Source organism: Eucyclogobius newberryi, unplaced genomic scaffold (assembly GCF_026437365.1).
Source record: "Eucyclogobius newberryi isolate DKJ021-1_F unplaced genomic scaffold, fEucNew1.0.hap1 SCAF_4, whole genome shotgun sequence".
Taxonomy (NCBI): domain Eukaryota; kingdom Metazoa; phylum Chordata; class Actinopteri; order Gobiiformes; family Gobiidae; genus Eucyclogobius; species Eucyclogobius newberryi.
In genome coordinates this window covers 30,134,570-30,157,488 of record NW_027316056.1, presented here as the reverse complement: position 1 = coordinate 30,157,488, position 22,919 = coordinate 30,134,570, and the positions used below count along the sequence as shown (strand labels likewise).

The 22,919-nt window shown below is 41.8% G+C and overlaps 1 protein-coding gene across 1 annotated transcript in view; it reads left to right on the top strand.

Moving 5' to 3' along the window:
* Nucleotides 1–22,919, top strand: part of frem3 (Fras1 related extracellular matrix 3) — a 36,713-nt gene that overhangs the window by 9,311 nt on the left and 4,483 nt on the right. The window contains exons 3-17 of the mRNA XM_072464009.1: nt 6,047–6,193; nt 7,188–7,418; nt 7,504–7,629; nt 8,090–8,341; nt 13,909–14,058; nt 14,130–14,339; nt 15,480–15,677; nt 15,763–15,927; nt 16,763–16,945; nt 17,880–18,010; nt 19,184–19,342; nt 19,479–19,782; nt 19,855–19,986; nt 21,194–21,525; nt 22,116–22,308. Of these exons, the coding sequence (XP_072320110.1) occupies nt 6,047–6,193; nt 7,188–7,418; nt 7,504–7,629; nt 8,090–8,341; nt 13,909–14,058; nt 14,130–14,339; nt 15,480–15,677; nt 15,763–15,927; nt 16,763–16,945; nt 17,880–18,010; nt 19,184–19,342; nt 19,479–19,782; nt 19,855–19,986; nt 21,194–21,525; nt 22,116–22,308 (2,913 nt within the window). The remainder of the gene's footprint in view (nt 1–6,046; nt 6,194–7,187; nt 7,419–7,503; nt 7,630–8,089; nt 8,342–13,908; nt 14,059–14,129; nt 14,340–15,479; nt 15,678–15,762; nt 15,928–16,762; nt 16,946–17,879; nt 18,011–19,183; nt 19,343–19,478; nt 19,783–19,854; nt 19,987–21,193; nt 21,526–22,115; nt 22,309–22,919) is intronic.

Here is a 22,919-nt window from a genome sequence, read left to right as displayed (position 1 = left end):
TATAATGAGTATCTCTAGTGTGATGTCACTTCCTGTCATTTTCTACAAATGTTTTTCGACTTTTATCCACAAATACTTACTAGATTGGTGTAAAACTATCATTATGTTCAACAGGTATAAACACACCAAATAAAGTTGAAATCAGAAAATCGTAAAAACCTGTCATGGGCACTTTAATTTCCTGCTTCCACTACAACTAAATATTTGGCTTTTATTTACAATTTAATGCTTCTGCAGTTTTGCCACGATGCCATCATCATAATTCTACTTGTCGTGGAAATAGAGAGACTTGGTGGTCCACTTACACTGTAGGAACCACTCGCAGTTCTTGGCTTCATCCCCCTGCACAGGAAATCACATTGCAACCTTTAGAAGTCACAGTTAAAATTGATATCCTCACAAAATGTTCACACACCTCTCAGAAAGATTTTATTCGAGCAAAAAAGCGATCCGGTTCCTTTTCATCTCTACTCGTGCCTCCGCCTCCTGAAGCTACCGTGTTACACCGCAACTTCCTAACAGTGTTTGGGGATCTTGCGTGTCACTCGTGTCATCAGTCTGTGGAGATTTACTGTCTACCAGAGCCCTGTATTGGCCCCCAGCTACTGTTGGAAGCTCAGGCCTCTCCGTGGCCCCCGCCCATCCCATGTTCTCACCGCCTCTGCTGCGTCCTCCCCTCCATATACACCTCCATGGTTTTTACACACTTCACCTTTTCACACACGACCCCATCCGTCCCAGGTGTGTTTCTTGCACTTTTCGGGTTCTCACATGACCCATTCATCCCTCACCGTTTCTGGCCTAATTCTCGAGCTTTGATTTATGCGCTCTGGAGCCGAACGGGGCGGGGCTTTATGATGTACGAGCGCGGTTGGTTATTCTTATCCGCTCTCAAATGGCAGCGCTGTCGTTCGCTCTTTGCCGAGCTGTCATAGAGTTACAGTATTGATGCTGCTGGCGCTTTTTGTTCTTTTCTTCTGGGTTTCTTCTTCAGATCAATCTGTGTTATTTATGGTCATTTGCAGTGTGGAGTAACCAGCACAACGCATTAATGTACAGTGACTCGTGGTCCAATTTGTGCAAGATAATGTAGCCAGTATTAAACTGTTCAATTACCAATAAATTAGCATTAAACGCGTAGCAAATATACTCAGGACTACATCTTTATTGTTTTTGTAGTATCTAGTTGGGTTTCTATTTCCAAATTACACATAAAACAAATCCAAACTTTCAGATCGTTACAACCCTCAATTTAAAAAAATGAAGGAAAAAAAACGTTTATTTTGTGCTTCCTGCATTTATCTTTCCACTTATTTCTGTTTGGCATTGTGAGGTGCTGGAACTTATCCCAGCAACGTTTGGCCTGAAACAGACAGGACATCCATTCACTTTCAAATGAATTCATATTTTTTTCTCTTACTTCAAAATAAAACAAATATAGAGGAAAATAAAAAATAAAAATTACATGTACACTAAAACAGGATTTAATTATTGCAAATATTATCACAATCTTTTTCTTAAAGAGGATTAAATTAGATAGGTATGGGCAATATTGACAAAAATTTATACAGACTTTTTTTTTTCTTATGTCAATAACAAAAAAGTAGTAAATAATAGTCAGACAATATTTTGCAACAGGAATGTCCTCAAATGCAGGACGACACACTCAATATTGTTACTTTGCAAATCTCCGAACCAACAATCGTGACATCATCCGTTTTCTGCTGTGTCCTCCGCGTCCACATCCAGAATGTCCTACGATAAGGAACGATGTCGTTCAAGGGTTTGTCATCGTACGGTTTGGAGCCAGTGGTCGGCGACACTCGGAAACTGTCAGGTGAAGATTGACTGCATCCTGTACAGAAGCGGCCTCCTGCCTGTGGGATGTGTCGATTTACGAGCCGCGCTGCCTCCCTCCTCCAGGAATGATACGTTATTAATATGCGGCATTCCTGACACACATTTTTGGAACGCACACGGCAGCTCAAACTATTTTCAAAGTGCAACAAAAACAAATGCGAAAACACCCAGCGAGTGCCAACTTCCAAAACGAACTGCGGAATATGACATTGCATGCGTCGCTGAGAGGCAGCTCTGTGTATTTATACCCATGTAAGATTAATAGGGGAAATACAATAATGGTTATGCTTGTTATTTGATTAGGATATTCTGAGAAGGTTGCTCGCCCTTGCATCATGCTGTGAAACATCAGTGCGACCCACTATCACCCGCAGGCGTCTATGTATGGTGCAGCGCAAATGTGAAACAGGAAGTATGTGCTGATCACGCCGTCAGTGTTTATATTTGTACCTTTAAAAATCAAGACGGAAAGCATATTTAGAAAGCAGGAATACATGTTTAGAGGAATGCAGGGATGCTTGGGATGTCTATGATTTAATTCAAGCCATCTTAGAAAAGAAACACGTTGCCCAACTTCCATAATCTGCTGAATGTCCTCCCTGTTCTAACCCCCATTTCATGCTACAATGTTGTACCCTTAGATTTTTCCGCAACATGGAAAAAATAGATTTAATTTAAGATGTGATGATGCATCTGAAAGTATGATATATTAACAAATAATGTACACACACAATAAAACCACCACTAGAACTGCCATATTTATAATTGCTCCGAACCAATCTAAAGCTTTAATATTATTTTATTATCAAAAAGAATAATATTAATAAAATAATTGCGTAACAAGATCAAGATACTGTAATACTGAATGAATGGGCTTGCGTTTTTGTTTTGTTTTGAGCCTTTTTGAAGCAGACCATTATGGCATTTTCAGCCTTTAGTTAAGCCCTAGTTACTGTAAAGAATCCTTTAAAATACATACATAAACCCACTCTGCTGTTTCCTGTCATGTTTGTCACCAGCATCAATCACATCAGATTGACTGAATAGCTGACCTCGACAGGCACATTCAGAATGAAGTCTAAGCTATAAAAGTTTTTATCTCAGCCGGAATTATGATGATTGCCACTTTGGAGAGCGGATGGTAACGTGAGCCGGTCCGGGCCGCTACTGTATGTATTAAGTTTGATAGGCAGACGAATATAGCATGTGCCGTAAAAACCGCCATAAACCACACCGTGAATCACGTCACGGACAACCATTTTGATCTCTACATTAGCGTCTTTTTCCAGTTGTAGTTGTTGCGGGCGTCCTGGAAGAAGGCGAGCGCAGTCGAGACTAATAGAAGCTTTAGTCTTTATTGTCCGACAGGCATTAAAAAGGAGGAGGACCGAGAAAGGGAGATGGAGGGAGCAGGAGAACGAGAGAATAATAGTATGGCACTGGAGACGGCCCACCCAGACTGAGGCCTGCTGTCAGTTGTTTGGCCCCTCGCTGAACAAAGATCGTGTTGGGGGTAAGACGGGGGTGGGTTGATCTAGGGGGGTCGATCTAGGGGGGTGCGAGAGGTACAGCTGTCACTCCACTCCCCGGTACGTGGGAGTCTGGCGGGAACGTTTGGAGGGACTGTCGACAAGCAGTGATGCGCAAAGACAGAGCTGGGAGCCTGGGCTGACGTAGTAAATTTGAAGTATTTGTAAGTAAATTTGCTAGATTTACCTCAAAACTATGAAGCTAATAAGTGCCCCATATGTGCCCAAGACCATGTACCACCTTTGTTACGCAACTACATCTACAATGGATGGAGCCGTTCGCTGTAGATCAAGCAAACATGCACTGAAAACGATGCCTAAAAATGCATTATCGGCAGCATTTTGACCGTGTTCATTCGATGGCCTCTGACTAAGCTCGTGGCGGTGTCGGCCCCCGAACAGGCCGGGTGCCAGGGCGCACTCTCCGCTCCTGCCCACAAACTATCGGATAATTGCGCCGCGTCGGGGCTTTGTAACTCTAACACGAGACTGCGGCGGGCGCTGGTTTGATTCCCAGGCTTTGTATTTACTCGAGTGAGGAGGCGCAGACGGACAAAAGATCTTATCCGCCACCTCTCCCTCAATGCAGCTGTTGTGGAGGCTCTGTTTAATATGGCGAAAGGTTCGATTCCTATCGGAGACGAGAATCTAGGCCGTGAGAAGCAGACGTGATACATGTGTCCTGTATTTTTAGCCATGACTGTTGGAAACTTGAGTGCGGAGCATGACGACTGTACCCGCTGGGCGCTGCGCTAATCACCTGAGGTCGCATTCATTAGCTGCATGTGTGAAAGGGTCAGTACATGTCATTTGGATTGGTTATGCAAATTGAGAGGTTTTATTGCAATCAACAGTTGGCCACGTACTGTTTATGATTTTTTTTGTGATTTTTCTTATGGCTCAAAATGCAGTAGAAAGATCACAGGTCTTTAAACCACATTCAAACCCACTAATATCAAGTCGATGTAAGCGTTCTTTTGCATTTAAAGTTATGATGTGACTGTATCGTCTTGGTAGTTCTTCAAATGGACCGTTAACACCCAGGTCAACATCAGAATATTACTGCACTTCACTTCCTGTCAGCTTGATTGAAGTGCCCCCTGTGTCCCATTGAGTTTAGTGTTATATCTGATTGGCTTCTACTTGTGGGCTGTAGGAAAATATCATTCCCACTGTAACCATTCTTTTTTAGGCTTCATTAAACAGGACATTACAGCGGGAAATGGGGATGAGTAATTGAACGACGAAAAAATGAAAGTTGCTGCAAACTCACATAGCAAAAAGGGCCCAAAATATGTTCTAAAGCGTTATTTTACACTTATTACTGCCGCTTCATTATCTGAAAATCCTTTTACAAGTGACCAAGTGCCCTCGTAGCGTCATGTTTGCTGTCGGGTCAGCGGAGGAGCAATCAGGGTGAGCGCTCATGCGAGACTAAAGTGCCATAGGGCGTTCACACCTCCCTGATCCGTTCTTCAGCGCCCGTTTTGACTGCTTTGGTCACAGGTTCTGCAGATTCTTCCGCCTTGAGAGGATGAGGCGCAGGGCTGTTTTGCCACTAAACTTCTTAAGTGTCTCCCATGTTCTCAACGTCAGGGCAGTGGCCAGAACTGAGCCTTTTGAAGGATTACGCTGGTCATGAGATAGTATGGATTAAGATTTATGGCTGTGGATCAGTGGCAGGTCACTCTTAGAGACTATAGAGGGTTCCGTTACACCGAGGGAAAATGGTTGTTTTGGGCGTATAACGAATCTTAATTTCTAGTATATTGTCTTTTAAAAAAACTAACCAAAATGGAAAAGATCAAATTAACATCCGAGATTCAAGTATAATGTGATATTTCTGCACTTTTGTGGTGTGTTCCTTCCCTTTTCATGCCTGAACCTCAGCTAAAGCAATTACAGCAACATTGTGATGAATTATCTCATTATTGTTTGACTATTGTTTTAGAGATAGTACAAAAACATATTCAATATTCATTTTGTCGATATCGCTCACCTCTAGTCCAATGGTGATTTTATGAGATGTTTAAGTCCCTGTTTTTCCCTGCAGATAACACGTGATAGCCACTGGAATTACCAACCCAGGTTCTTCTTAATTTGGTGACCGTTGTGGGTCAGTTGGCTAATCTAATCCCTACGGCTACCAATAATATAACTGAAAAGGTGTTCAATACAACAAAGAAATAGCGTAGCACCAATGTTAACATATTATTATTATTGTTATATTAGGTTTACTCGACAGTCATCACCAGTGCTACCAAATAAAATGTATTTTGTCAATGTGAAATGAAGAACAAAAAAGCATTATAGTGATATTTTGCGGCCAACATTTAGTTCTTGGTTCCAGGTTAGAATGTCAAAATGTCCTCAACTCTTGATTGCACTTCTTCACTTATTTGTCATTTTGATGTTGGATATGAATGCATGAAAACAGTTCTGATCTCAGCATAAACCACAAGGGACAATCTGAATGGTGCGTAGTTTGGGGAAGTCTAGTATTAACTTCTCACCTTACGGTTCCAAAATTAAAATGCCTGTCCGTCCACTTATGTCTAAGCCCTAACTGTTTATGTGCCCCGGTAATACACACCCACAGCGAGAACCTTCCTTTTGTAATTGTAGAAGACTCAAAGTGCCTTCTTTCTTGTCTCTAGGTGGAAACAAATTGAAGCCTCAGCCTTTCCGCCTCAACTGGGCATGGATCTCTCTGGAGAAGGAGTACTACTTAGTGGACGAGGACGCTAAATATCTCGAGCTGACTTTGAGGCGCAGAGGCTATCTCGGGGAGACATCGTTTGTCAGTGAGTGTCTAAATCGTCCACATAACTTTGATTTAAACTTTGATTTCCCTTTTGAAAATGTGTCACCTGACCTATCCCAAAGCCCCTCAAAAGTCAGTTTATGTGAAAGATGTTGACGGTAAACATCATACCCCTATTAGCATGCCGCCATATGCAAGATTTACTGCTTATTTAACTGCTCCCACGCTGTATTCTCTCATTACGGCGGCATTGAGAAGGCCAGACGTGTAATAAAGCGTCAACATTGCCCTTATTTGAAATCCAAACAGATTCTCGTGAAGCCGTCTCGGAGTTTATTGGTGCAATCACGCCCGGAGATTCTTAAATAGCGCGAATGCTTTGTTGTCTCGTTTGCTTGCCGCTCCATTTGCAGGCCTCACTGTAAAGGGCGCTGATTCAAAGTACACATGACCTTCCAGTGTAAAGGGCGCCAGGAAATGTCAACATGTCCCCCGTTTACGCCACACCTGACGCCAACATATAACGCATCATGTGTGGGCAACTTAGTGGATTATAGTTTTTAGAAGATTGGGCATAATTAAGTGAGGAAATGCAACAAAAAAAACTACTGTCATTAAACTGTATAATAACCGTCATTAAACTGTATAATAACTACACTTTTATTAGCCTGAACAAAGTCTTTACTCATGCTTTAATCAGGCTAATTAAGTTGTAGTTATAAAATACATTTATACCCAATAATAATAATAAGAATAACTTTTGTGCTACAACAAATAGCTACAAATTTTGCATCGTATACATGGAATACGATGTTTTATGCTTAAATCCAGTTTATGCCGCATCAAAATATACTTATGTGATCATATTAAAAAATGTTAAATGAATAGCCCATATCAACTCTTTTTAATACAGGGTACTTGGGTTATATATATATACAATATTGAGCAACAGGGTTATTTAAAATTGTGATTTGAGTGTTCAATATTTACTTGGGCACCTCGACAACATTTAAAGTATTATTCCTTTACTACAGGCATTGCAACTGTGGACGGCACCGCAGTGAAAGACAAGGACTTCCGGGGTAAATCCCAGAAACAGGTTCAGTTCAACCCGGGTCAAACCACAGCCACGTGGAGGGTGAAGATCTTTACGGACCAGGAGTTCGAGACGTCCGAAACCTTCAAGATCCAGCTCTCCGACCCCGTCATGGCGGTCCTGGAATTCCCCGACGTGGCCACCGTGGAGATAGTGGACCCTGGAGATGGTTAGAATATCACACAAGCAAATGGCCGAGTGTTTGGGAGCGGTGTTTTCATTGTTGATCCTCTTGGTCGATTGTCCCGTAACAGAGTCGACCGTGTACATCCCTCAAGTGGAGTACAAGATCGAGGAGGACGTCGGAGAGTTGCTGATCCCGGTGCGTCGCGGTGGAGATGCCAGCCAAGAGCTTATGGTGGTTTGCCACACACAACAAGGTATTAAAGAAAACTCATTTGAATCCCTTAAAGTGCACGGGATTTTGCGTAATTGCATGGTATAAAATAAATCGTACATGGAAGAAAAAGAGGAAAAGAATAATAATGCTGTGTTCAAGCATTATCTAGGCTTCCATTTGTTTGTCTGCACTGCTTGTCTTCAGTGAATGTAAAAGCCGATTTGTAAGAGAGACAAAGAAAAGACGAGCAAAATATTTGTGGAGCTTTGACACGATGTTGAAAGAGGCTTTAACACACAGACCGGTTGGCTGCGTGAATGTTTAATTATTTAAGATACGCAATTTGATGAACCTTTTATATATTGCCGTGGAAAAGTAAATACAGTTGTTGCGATGACGTTAATACGGGTGGATTAAACATTGTATTCTCTGCTAAATATAACTATTATTGAAGCTTTGCCTGTATCAACTCCCCACGTTTTTTCACTGATTGTCTTCAGGTACAGCCACGGGCACCATCCCCAGCACGGTGCTGTCCTATTCCGACTACATCACCCGCCCCGAGGACCACAACAGTGTGCTGCGCTTTGACAAGGACGAGAGGGAGAAATTCTGCCGCGTCATAATCATCGACGACTCCCTGTACGAGGAGGAGGAGAGCTTCAACGTCACCCTCAGCATGCCCATGGGAGGCCAAGTGGGCGCCAAGTTCCCCAGTGCCAAAGTCACCATCCTGGCAGACAGTGATGATGGTGAGTTCAGTTTTTTACATAGGAATATAAAGATTTGTTTTCTTTCATACAATAAAAGCTAACGCAAAGTGCATTGAAGTCTATTAAAAACAATACAACATGCCCACAACCCCACCCATCCACCCTACCTCCACACCCGCCTTACCCCACACACCCAAACATTGTGCACACAGACACTATCATATGCACATTGATAACCACGCACCCACCCACACCCTTGCACACATACACATGCTAAAACACATGAGGCTGAGTACAGATGCACTAGTTGAGAAAGCACCATCAGGAATAAAGCTGTTTATACAAGAAACAGAGCCACCACAGGACACCACAGGACACCAGAGGACACCTCAGGACACCACAAGACACCTCAGGACACCACAGGACACATCAGGACACCACAAGACACCTCAGGACACCACAGGACACATCAGGACACCACAAGACACCTCAGGACACCACAGGACACATCAGGACACCACAAGACACCTCAGGATACAGGGCCAAGGGGACTACTCACTATTTGTATAGAGAGCAACCACTCAAAATACATACATTGTGATTTAAATTTTATTTTATTTATTTTATTTATTTTATTTATTTTATTTATTTTATTTATTTTATTTATTTTATTTATTTTATTTATTTTATTTATTTTATTTATTTTATTTATTTTATCAATTAAGACAGAAAAACCTCCCCCAAAATTTTAAGGTGATGACATTATTTGCCCAGACACAAATATAAAACAGTGTACTAGTCATTACTATTTGAAACAGTTACACATAAAACAATGTACTAGTCATTACTATTTGAAACAGTTACACATAAAACAATGTACTAGTCATTACTATTTGAAACAGTTACACATAAAACAATGTACTAGTCATTACTATTTGAAACAGTTACACATAAAACAATGTACTAGTCATTACTATTTGAAACAGTTACACATAAAACAATGTACTAGTCATTACTATTTGAAACAGTTACACATAAAACAATGTACTAGTCATTACTATTTGACACAGTTACACATAAAACAATGTACTAGTCATTACTATTTGACACAGTTACACATAAAACAATGTACTAGTCATTACTATTTGAAACAGTTACACATAAAACAATGTACTAGTCATTACTATTTGACACAGTTACACATAAAACAGTGTACTAGTCATTACTATTTGACACAGTTACACATAAAACAATGTACTAGTCATTACTATTTGAAACAGTTACACATAAAACAATGTACTAGTCATTACTATTTGACACAGTTACACATAAAACAATGTACTAGTCATTACTATTTGACACAGTTACACATAAAACAGTGTACTAGTCATTACTATTTGACACAGTTACACATAAAACAGTGTACTAGTCATTACTATTTGACACAGTTACACATAAAACAGTGTACTAGTCATTACTATTTAAAACAGTTACACATAAAACAGTGTACTAGTCATTACTATTTGAAACAGTTACACATAAAACAGTGTACTAGTCATTACTATTTGACACAGTTACACATAAAACAGTGTACTAGTCATTACTATTTGACACAGTTACACATAAAACAATGTACTAGTCATTACTATTTGACACAGTTACACATAAAACAATGTACTAGTCATTACTATTTGACACAGTTACACATAAAACAATGTACTAGTCATTACTATTTGACACAGTTACACATAAAACAATGTACTAGTCATTACTATTTGAAACAGTTACACATAAAACAGTGTACTAGTCATTACTATTTGACACAGTTACACATAAAGCCCTGGACTCTGCTCCGGTCTCATTACAGGTCTATTAGCTCCTTTGGGCTGCTTACATCACTGTCCGTCATAGATTACAATAGACAGGTGCAGTAATGTTATCCCCAGACACATGAAAGGGTTTTTAAACGGACGCCCGGCCCCTCAGTGGGAGCTCAGGGGGTGCTCAGGGGGAGCTCAGGGGGAGCTCAGGGGGCGCAAGAGGCAGGTGCTGGAAAAAGTCGGACTGTTGTGGTGAATTACAAATGAATTACAAATGGCGTGTTTTTGTTCTGTCTCTGTTTCAGTGATATTGAAATGTGATGGGTAGAAGGTGGTGTTAAAGGATACTCTCCCACAAAACTAGCCACAACGTGAAATGAAATGAACTAGTGCAAGAAAATATAAATAGAAAATATAAAAAATCAAGATTTTTTTCTGAATTTTGAAAAATTGTGATTCTATTTTATTTTGTCTCATTAAAAACTGAATTTACTTCCAATAGGGATGTCAAGATTGTAAGGTGAATTGATAATCAGGATTTTTCAGGTCACAATATAAACGTAAGAGCCAAAAAAAAAAAAAAAATGTGACAGTTCTAGATGCAAAATTAAATATTATTTGTCCAAAAAAATTGATCCAAATGTAAGAGACCTTTTTCATCTGGCTGTTTTTGTCATATTTAGCTTTATTTTGCCTTTCATTTTTGTAATTCTGGTCACAAACTTGAGAAATAACATGTTGGACCAGGGGAAAGAAAGAAAACTGTTGATTAGTCACAGTCTCAATAATCGGGGTGTTTTTTCTCACTGTAATCGTAACACTAAAATGTGACACTGTGACATCCCTAACTTCCTATAACAATTCCCTGAAAAACAGACAGGCTTCATTAATAATAATAATTGCCATGTATCTCAAACATGCTTTACTTAAAACCAACCTCATGCTTTCACACACAGAGGCTTGACTATAGATCTGTTCATTGAAAATGCCTAAAACTATGATTGAATTGAATTTTGATCTCGATTTAACAAAACTTATGCAAATGATTGTCAGATTTTGCCATAAAAACATGTCTCACCTAAATGAACTACATCATCATTTCAACATTTATTTCAGACACAAAGGTCCACATAGAACAATTAAAAACAATTAAAAGAACAACAGATAATTTCATAAACATAATTTCAATGCAATGTAGTATTTATTAAACACGTTCAGATAAATGCAGTATTTTTACCCAAATCTACTGACCGCGTTGCTAATTCTGCACAAATAGATTTACCACAATTTCACATACATTTTACTCTCCTTTGGCCAGGACACTCCGTTGTTTACATGTAAATAACGTACATTCCCAGACGAGGAAAGAGACAACAGACGGTGTAAAGCTCCATTGTGGCTCTTGCTTCTTGGTGGGTCCCCGGCGTTACGGCCCCGGCTGTAAATCCGCCGCGCGCTTCACTGAACTCGCTTATTTGGGCCTCCGCCAAGAGCGAGCCCCTATTGTTGCTCCATTTGTCCGACTCTTCCTCCCACTGATCTTTTAGGTTGCCATGTTGGCTCTCGCTTCCTTTTAAAAGCCCCGTTATTGTGCCCAAAGAGTGAATCAAACACGCTCCAAGAATCTGTCATTTTAGCCACGTAAAGTCTGGAACCGGTGTGATGCAGATCTGTCATTCTGGTGTCCGTACTATTCCCCTTGTGGTTTAATGAAGTTTGTCAAGTCAAGGATCAAATTACAGTTGAAACACTGACTTAGTTTTGTTCATTTCGACCACAGAATCGCAAACCTTTCTTGCAAGAGGTGTCTGTAATTCATGTTCAAAGGTATTCAGCGTTTTTAAGAACAATCGGGACATACGAGGACTTGGTCACAGCATTATATGATTGGAGCGCCGCGAGTGCCCTCACACTGAACGAGACAAAAGGAGAAGAACACGCTCAGACGGTCGATGGACTCTGTACAAACACAACTATGTAGCTACCTGATCACAACCTGCACTGGAACACCGAGAGCCTTTATGTGTATTTATTTTGTAATGCCCACTATTTTCTGAGAAGGCTTAAGTCATTTGACCAAAAGGAGAAGAACACGCTCAGACGGACAGGACATGGAATCCGTACAAACACAAATATGTAGCTACTTAACGCTTAACACTAACACCGAGAACCTTTCTATGTATTTATTTTGTAATGCCAGGACAGGCTCTATTTTCTGAGACGGCTTAAGTCCTTTGATGTGTGCGGTGAAATGCTGTGACTTGTCTCTGTGGTTCTTTTTTTATGCTGCCATAATAATAATAGTTCAAAACAAACAGGGTGGGCACAATTGTCACAAGGGAAGAGTCATCAGCGCTCGGGGGCGACGCAGAACTGAAGTAGAAGTGATGTTGGCCAGACATCTGTAACGTTTCCTCTCCGTGCGCTGAAGAACTTAGCGCCCGCAAAGAGCACGTGTGTGTGCGGGGAGTTTATTTATGCCTCGAGCTACATGTCTTAGAGTATAGTTTTTATATCGATTCATTGTTGTCCATAAGTATCTGCTATTAACTAAAGTCTTTGGCGTATTTGACTAAGGGATTCATGGGGTTCAGAGCGCTGAAAGTGACGCACAATGGTCCTAACACTGTCCTGGCCATGTAAAGGTGCTGCTGAAACAACCTTTTACCGTCACATGCAACATAATTGAACAAACTCTTCATCTTAAAACTGAATTCAGCCATTTACACATACACAACACCTAAAATACTGGCTGATGACGACATTTTTCCCTTTAAATTGCTCCCTATGAGGTTCTGGGACTTTTCTGAAGCTGTTAAAGAGTTCAAAAAGCTCCAGAGCCTCACATCTATTCATCTGGAGGAGGCCGGCAGGGCAGAGTGTGACCAAGACAAGCTTTATACACAAGCGAAGAGAGATTAATGGATGTGTTTGGGGTCTGAATTCTTGCCCCCTGTCTTTGCTAATTGGAGTCTTGTCTCGTCCATCTCCCTCTGCGGGGTCGTTATCGGACGCTCCGTCATCGCACGCCGGCCACATCCCTTTGGCGCGCGCACACAAAGCGGGTTATTCTTCAGGTGCTGCCCGGCCCCTTTGGCGCTGAGTTTAGAATGCGTCTCCTTATATATCCTGAGGAGGAGAGGTCAAAGGAGGTCGGGATAAGAGGGACGATGGCGCTCTTCCTGTGCGGACCTACAAAGGACAAATGAAGGAGGTTTGTCCACTCGGTTTGTCTGAATCGGGCTAAATAAACGTTAATTATATATTGAGCGAGCCACCTTTGCTCCCCAAAATAATTGTGAGCTAAGCCTTAACTTGTACATAACTTATAGCTTTATCAAGTTCAATATGTTTATGGTATCTTTATATATATGTGCAGAAAAATGTGTATACCATCGCAATATTTTAAATACATTTAGAGCATTTGAGTCACTAAGAACTCTCACGCTCGCGCACATTTAAATTGGCGTCTTCCCAGTTTGGGCTTCAAATAATTATTCAAAAATCAGTTACTGTGTACAATGTATGCAGCAAATGTACAGCAAAACGCGCCTTGAACATGCAGAAGAAGTCATTCCATTCATTTGTTGCGTCGATGCCAAATACTTTGAGAAGATAGACGAATAGATAGAGGTTTGGATGTGTTGGTATTTGATTCTTGAGACTTCTTTCCATTGGCCTTCTTTTTTAATCATTTATATATTTTCTTCCAGCGTTTAGGTGTCGGTAACGTTGACCTCTAAACATGAATCGTGATGAGATTCCTTTGCCTTTGCGCTCCCACAGAGCCGTCGTTGTACTTCGGAGAGCCCAAGTATGTGGTGGATGAGAGCGCAGGTTACGTGGAGGTGAAGGTTTGGAGAACGGGCACTGATCTGTCAAAGACCGCCACCGTCACGGTCCGCTCCAAGAAGAGCGAGCCCGTTTCTGCCGAAGGTAAGAACGAGTCAAATCTAACGTGTTCCAGTTACAATCGCCGTTTCAACACTCGTCTCTCCACGCCGCAGCCGGGTTTGACTACGTCGGCATCAGTCGCAACCTGGACTTCGCTCCCGGCGTGACCATGCAGACTTTCAGGGTGACCATCCTGGATGACCTGGGACAGCCGGAGCTGGAGGGGCCGGAGACGTTTGACGTGGTGCTGTACATGCCCATGAACGCCGTGTTGGGAGAGCCCAGCAAGACCACCGTCACCATCAACGATACTCTGACCGACTGTAAGTATTATACATCAGAGTATTTCAAATGTATGTGTGTATGTGTGCGTGTGCGTGTGCGTGTGCGTGTGTGTGTGTGTGTGTGCGTGCGTGTGTGTGTGTGTGTGTGTGTGCGTGTGTGCGTGCGTGCGCATGTGCGTGTGTGCGTGCGTGTGCGTGTGTGCGTGTGCGTGTGTGCGTGCGTGTGCGTGCGTGTGTGTGTGCGTGCGTGCGTGTGTGTGTGCGTGTGTGCGTGTGTGTGTGCGTGTGTGCGTGCGTGCGCATGTGCGTGTGCGTGTGTGCGTGCGTGTGTGTGCGTGTGTGTGTGTGTGTGTGTGTATATATTTGTTACAATGTTTTAGTTCTTACAGTTTCAGATTATCATTTACCCCCAAGTAAAATCCATATATCGGGAACCTTCTTGATTTATATAAAAAGCATCAAAGCACAAGTAGCAAAAGTTAATATTACTCCTCTTTACTCATTTATAGTGAAATTATAATATTTGATCAAACCTATCGGGCTATGGGGGACTCAAATATCGTAACCAAAAAACTAACCGTATTTATAAGTTGCAGTATAACCGGAATATAAGTCGCACCAGCCAAAAAATGCATAATAAAGGGGAAAAAACATGTATAAGTCGCACTGAAGTATAAGTCGCAATTTTGGAGGACATTTATTCGTAACATATTAACAATTATTCAGATAACTATAGCATAAAGAACATGCTAACAAGTTTACCAAAGCATCAGTTTTACCCCAAATCACTAAATCCATTGAATTCTTCTTCCTCTGTGTCACTTCTAAACAACTCCACAAACTCCAGAGGAAGAGGAAGTGCTGATTCTTCTTCTGCGTCGCTTAGAGCCTAGAGCGCCCTCTTGTTGTTGTCAGTGTGAAAATAATCAACATGTGAAATGCGGCCGCCAATGTGAAAATGTCACTCCTGAGTATAAATCAGCCAAACTATGAAAAAAAGGTGCGATTTCTAATCCGGAAAATACGGTAAATTGTAGCACTTGAAACATGTGTAGGCATTAGATTTTCACACTTAAACATTATGAACACTTAAACTTATGGAAACAGAAATTACAATGCGCTAGACAAGTGTCCACAGTAGCTCTGAAATCCTTGACACACTCGCTGACGTCTCCTCAGTGCCAAAGGTCCAGTTCAAAGACGGCAGCTACAAAGCGGACGAGTCCGACGGCGAGGTCCGCGCCGTGGTCTACCGAAGCGGCGACGTCAGCCTGAAGTCCACGGTGCGCTGTTACACTCGACAGGGCTCGGCTCAGGTCATGATGGATTACGCCGAGAGGCCGAACACCGACGCCTCCATCGTCACCTTCCTGCCCGGTGAGACGGACGCGCTCGCTCGCACGTCGACGCTTGTGCCGGTTCGGTTTCTTACGTCCATCTGTCTTGTGTGAACGCTTCAAAGGGGAGAGCGAGAAGCCGTGTGTGGTGAAGCTGGAGGACGACGAGGTCCACGAGGATGACGAGGAGTTCCGGCTGGTGCTGGGATCGGCCAAGAGCGCGTCTCCGTACGGGGCCTCGGTGGGGGAACCGAAGGAGGCGCTGGTCTCTGTCACCGACAAGAAAGACAGTAAGATGCCGTTCAATGATTTACGATTATTGTGAGGAAAAACATTGCGATTTAATGATTATTCACAATTTTCTTTCATGCCCGTTGTCTAACATGTTACTGTACCTCCAGTTTGTGAGCAGCTTTACGAATTTGAACTTTCTGCAAGACAAAATAAAGTTAAACGTGACAACAACAAAAAACGTATTTAAATTTAAGTATATTTTTGGGGTATATTTTGAACAAAAAATTGTTAATCCTGCTTCTGAAGCGGTCACGATTATTATTTCTTGTTTTTACGATTATATTGTGACCGGAATAATCACGATTATCGATTAACCTAATAATCTTGACATCCATTCATAAAAACGGAACAAAACAGCTAATAAATGAATGTGTTAATTTGCAGATAAGGGTTAACTGTCCGATAAACAGTCAATAGTTTGTAATTTTTGAATAGAAATGTAGTTTACTCATGTAAATAGCTGTAAACTATAATTAAAATGTATATTTATAAAAAAAACAGCTCCTTCCCAAGTGTTCAATCCATTATTTGATATAGGTTGCTAACTGACTTGGCAAAAAAGCCCAAAATTGGCTTGAAATCTTGTTTGATAAACCATTAAATTTAGTATTATTATTTTTATGGGATGTTTTATCAGTATTAAAATATTGCTAAAATTGCATTAAAACGCGATCAAACTATGAGCGATATAAACAAAATACTATAAAAACAAAATGTCAAATTAAAAGAGATCTTTACGAATTGAAATATTGGGCTTATTTTGGTGCACAATTTGGATTCCAACTTCGCCACGACGACCACGTGTCTCATGAATGTCTCGTGTGCCTTCAGAGCCCGTCATCCGTTTCTCCGAAATCAAGTTCAGCGTGCGCGAGCCCCAAGTGAAAGGCAACGTCGCCGTGGTAACCATCCCCATCCTGAGAGTCGGCGACACGTCCAAGGTCTCCGTGGTCCGCGTGCACACCAAAGACGGCTCGGCGACGTCCGGAGAAGACTACAACCCGCTGTCGGAGGGTAAAGACTCGGATAAGATTTGAGTTTCCTTGGTGCGATCGACAGTAGCTTAGTTGGAACTGAAAATACACATATAAAAATAAAGTATTGTGACTTTTGCCTGTGCCCTTGTGTCCCTGGGCAAGACACTTCACCGGTTTGGCCTTTGAATATTTGCATAAAGGATCCCAATATAACAATAACCTGATCATGTTTTTGGTACTAGTAAATGAATGAAGACTTAATTCATGGTGAACAAATAGTTTATTAATTAGGAGTCAGGCTCAGTAACGACTTAATTAAGGAGTAAGAGTCAGAGTATTAATTAACCTGAGTTCGTCTTGAAGTGCCTCTGACAGGTCGGACGACCTAAAATGCAGTTAACTTTTATGTATTTAAAATTTAGCTAAAAAATATGAAAAATGTTATCTGAGAATAGCTCTTTTTTTGTAATTATTATTTCACTTCCTGTTTGTATTGATGACATCACAGTAGGAAATTACTCAGCAAACACTGGGCAAAACCTCATCTAATGTCACCATTTTTTAATTTGACAAATTAAAATATATGACAGCGACTTTATTATGTTAAATTAATGTTTAGAGTCAAAAAAGTAGTTTATTTTGTGTAACTTATGCATAAACTTTGACTGGAATGAGTGTGAGTCCCTAGTGTGATGTCACTTCCTGTCATTTTCTACCGATTTTTCCACTTTTCTCCACAAATACCTACTCAACTGATGTAAAACTGTAATGCATGTTTACGAAAAGTATAAAAGCACCGAATAAAGTCAAAATTAGAAAATCATACAAACATGTCATAGGCACTTTAAGTTTTTTCGTGCTCGTAAATATCACTTGTATCGTCCACCTCCAAATGTGAGTACAACTGATTCTCTGACGCGGCGGTAGCACCATGCGCATGATCGTGACCGTAAACTCCGCTATTTCCTTAGATGTTGAGTTCAAGGATGGCGAGAAGGAGCACTTTGTGGAGATCGAGATCCTGTACGACGGCGAGCGAGAGATGAGAGAAGCGTTCACCGTCCACATGAAGCCGGACGACAACATGGTGTCCGAAGTGCAGGTGGGTCAAATGCAAAACCACATGGGCAAATCAACACGGCGCCCCCCCCCCCCCGAATCTGGAAGAGCGCGAGAGTTAAAATAGCCGGGGCAAGAGCCTGGCAACAGCTGGCATCGCTGTCAGCACGCACGCGCCAGGTCTTATAAAAAGCCTTTCTCCCTGGAATGAGACGCCCGGTAGAAACAAACGGTAGATGGAGCTATAAACAGGCCCGTGACATTCTCCACATTCAGCCCACATTAGCTGCCGTGTACTCGTGTGGCAGAAATATGACGCCGCAAACCATAACAGCAATCATCGTTTATTCAAGTAGATTTGAAAATTCTGTTTTTTTTAAAATGCTATGTTATGATGGTTAGTACTCTGGCCATTTATTTTATTTCATTGATTTATTATTACTCAATAAAACGCATACAAAAAGTGATTAAATGTACCTAAATCAAAATACAAATTTGAAGGAGAGATATTATGTTTTTTCCCCAGTACTTGGTAAGGCGAGAGTTTTTTAATTTGTTAAGTTGTTTCACAGACTTTCCTTGGCATTTTTGAAGAGGGGAGGATGGAATAAAAATACAAATACATTTTTATTTTTATTGTGGTTTTGGCCAAAATCACTGCGGAAAATCTGCGAAAACAGAAAAAAACATTATTATTTTTTTTGGATCTCAGTTTTTTGACGTCGTCAGGCCCGCAAAACAACTTATAAAAAACCTCTCACCTAAGAAATTATGACATAAGTTGCTCATTGTTGTACATTTTGTTCATTGTAAACCGACACATTTATCTGAAGTGGCTTGGTAATAGAAATGGGACTATTAGCTTCATAAAATGCAGAATTGAATTGTTACGTTCCAGCCTGATAAGCAGCGAATCTTCATTTACTTGATTTTAATGTTGAAAATGACAACACTTTCTTGAACCCGACATGTATGACCCGCAGTGATAGAGGCTAGATGAGCAATCAATCCCTAAAACTGTCAGGTAAACAAACAAACTCTGAAAAAACAACCTTGTAAATCAAAAAATATATCCTCTTTTAGCTTTAGTTTAGCGTAAAATGTCTCTTCCTCATCTTCTTCAGTCAATAACGTTACAATCGAACTTATTTTCACGCAAAATCTCAGCTATAAACACCGGAATTGTGAATGACTTCTTCTTCTCTCCCGTTTCCAGATGAACAAAGCCATAGTTTACATCGAGGAGATGGACAGTGTGGCGGATGTTACGTTCCCCGCCGTTCCTCAGGTGGCGTCCCTCCTCATGTACGACGACACGCCCAAGCTCAAAGACAGGCCCTTCCCCCCCAACGGATACCCGGTCGTTTGTGTCACGGTACGTTTTCTGATCCACAGTGCGTCTGCGAACGCGTCGAATGAAACGACGTAGATTGAAACGACCTAAATTGAAATGACGTAGATTGAAATGACGTAGATTGAAATGACGTCGATTCTGTGGCCCCTTCTGCCAGGCATGCAACCCCAAATATCACGACTTCGACAAGACCGGTTCTATCTGCGCGGTCGAGAACATCAACGACACCCTGACGCAGTACCGCTGGTTGGTCAGCGCGCCCACGGGCCCCGACGGAGTGACCAGCCCCATGAGGGAGGTGGACACCAACACTTTCTTCACCAACACCAAGTCCATCACCCTCGACTCCATTTACTTCCGCGCCGGCTCCAGGATCCAGTGCGCCGCCAGGGCCTTCAACACCAACGGCGACGCGGGCCTGGAGCTGTCGAGTCCCATCGTTGTGGTCAGCAGAGAGGAAGGTGAGGACATGCGTGGGTCATTCATCGGCGGCTTTACGGGAAACGTTTTCTGAGCCGTCGTGCTTTTTGCAGGCATGTGCCAGCCGCGTATTCCGGACACGGTGGGGGCGGAGCCTTTCTCAGCAAAGATCCGCTACACGGGCCCAAACGATCCAGACTTCCCCAATCTCATCAAGCTGACGGTCAACATGCCCCATATGGACGGTGAGCACAAGCCATCATAGGGTTCATTGGAACGCAGTACTAATAGTATCAGTAATAGTATATATATATATATATATATATATATATATATATATATATATATATATATATCTGGGTTGGATCGGTACATAACATGACAGAACTTTTAACACAATTTGATCATTCCCCAACACTCCATCTGTTTCAATAATATGATAATAAAGAACTTTTTGTGGATAATAAAACACAAAAGGCTCTTACCAACATTCCTTTAACACATTGCCAAACCAGTACTGAGACAGAATTCAAACAAGGACAAGATTAGTACCAGCGAGGTCTGAAGACTAACCCCGAAAAAACAGGATCAAACCAGGTCTAAAACATAATTAAACAGGACTAAACTAGTACCAGGCCTAAACCAGGCCTAAACCAGATCTAAACCAGGCCTAAACCAGATCTAAACCAGGCCTAAACCAGGACTAAAACAGGCCTAAACCAGGCCTAAACCAGGACTAAACCAGGCCTAAATCAGGCCTAAACCAGGACTAAACCAGGTGTTGTATCTTGGCCGAAATAAAGTAGAACAACATCTCAATTTCCGTCGTGTATTTTAATCACAACTTTATCACAGGTACATGCGGAGCATCACTTGCTCGCGAACTGGTAAAAACATACATACTCAAGGCAAGTGCGCCCTCTATTGGGGAGCATTAATAATGACACTCTATTGCACACAATAACACATTCACATTAAGAGGAGCAGAATATAGCACATACAATTCTCTAGTGCAATATACCACACCAGGACTAAACAGGACTAAACAGGACAGCACCAGGACTAAACCAGGACTAAACCAGAAAACATGAGAAAACATGTTTTACAACACTTAGAAGATGGGCCTGACCAAAAGGTTTGGAGGTTTGGTTTTGGCCCGCGAGCCGTAAGTTGAATAGGCCTGGTGTATATTTGAATACGTGTAATTGAATGTTTTAGGTGCATAACAAGGTATGAAGTTTGGACATACACAATGAGCCATCTTTATTCCAGTATTAAATCATTATGGAGCATCCCAGTTTGTCTAAAATGAAAGGGTCAAAAATGTCCATAGATCTGTAACTTCTTCTGTAAATCTCTTTTTATTACATTTTCAACACACAAAACAATGCACACAACATTTTCAACAAGCTGCATGTCAATCAAATACGACTGTTGTTGTTGTCTCCTCAGGCATGCTCCCGGTCATCTCCACCAGACCCCTGTCCAACTTCGAGCTGACCCTGAGCCCCGACGGGACGCGCGTCGGAAACCACCGCTGCTCCAACCTGCTCGACTTCAACGAGATCCAGACGGGCTACGGCTTCATCACCGACACCACCAAGAACCCGGAGATCATCGGCGAGACCTCCCCGTACCAGTACAGCTCCGCCCTGCGCTCGTCCAACTCCCTGCGCTTCTACAGGAACCTCAACCTGGAGGCGTGTCTCTGGGAGTTCAGCAGCTTCTACGACATGTCCGAGCTGCTCAACGACTGCGGGGGCTCCATCGGGACGGACGGCCAGGTACGGGAACGTGACCGGAAATGAAGAGAATACAGACCGAAAAGTACCATTCTCGAACAAAAAACAGCGCACACTTGTTCTTTCAATAAATGAATACATAAAGTTTAGGCGGAACAGTGAATTGCTCGCATGTCATTTTTGACTAAGCCTTATTGTGTCTAACTTTTGCATCGTTTCTAAATGTATAGAACCTGAAGCCTTAAGTCAGCGACGACACAATGAGTTTAAAGAGCGTGAGATTAACGTCTGAATTGGAAAAAAAAGAAACTGCACTTTGAGCTTAAAATGTAATTAAATAAGTGCGAATTAAAACAGGAGCAAAGCTAATGACGTGTTACTTAAAACGTGACATGAAATTATCGACTTCAGAAAAGGACCTGAACGTTTGGGTGGATTTTTGAAGCGTTTTCTGGGATCAAACTGAACACGGAGTGGATAAAGTTAGGCTCAAGCTTATGTCAATTCAGACAAATAAAATGGTCATGTAAAAGCCCAACAGTGGGATATATTCGATTGCTGGGACGTTATTAAAAGCCAATATTTGTCTTACAGTAAAAGCAGTATTTTGCCCCCGCTCCATCGTGTTTCAGGTGCTGAATCTGGTCCAGTCGTACGTGAGCGTGCGCGTGCCCTTGTTCGTGTCCTACGTCTTCCACTCTCCGGTGGCCGTGGGCGGCTGGCAGCACTTTGACCTGCAGTCAGAGCTCAAACTCACCTTCGTCTACGACACGGCCATTCTGTGGCAGGACGGCATCGGCAGCCCCCCCGAGTCCGAACTGCAAGGTGTGTCACAGGATATTTACAACATATACAAATAAGAATGTAACGTCTAGAGGGGTCGATATGTGAAATAGACTCCCCATTTTGCAAAGTTGTTCGTTCATCAATTTGTTTTACCGTATTTTCCGGACTATAAGTTGCACCGGAGTATAAGTCTCACCAGCCAAAAAATGCATAATAGAGAAGAAAAAAACATACATAAGTTGCACTGGAGTATGAAATGCGGTTACAAGTGTGTAAATAAGGCAAGGCGAGTTTATTTGTAGAGCACATTTCATACACAAGGCAATTCAAAGTGCATATCACATGTAACTCGCTCCGGAGTATAAGTATACAAGAATAAATACAAGTATAAGTTGCACCCCGGCCAAAACTATGAAAAAAGGTGCGACTTATAGTCCAGAAAATACGGTGGTCAAAAGTAATCTTTGCCATGAGCTGAAAGCACCTCAATTAACTTAACTCCGCCTACTGTTCCTCCTACTTCAGGACGTACTTACCAATCAGAAGCCTCTTATTTGATTGCTCATAAATCAGTTTACATTTATAGTAACGTTTTTTTCTACTCCCGCCCTCTGCTGACCCATTTCTGATATGAACAGCGGCGTAATAAT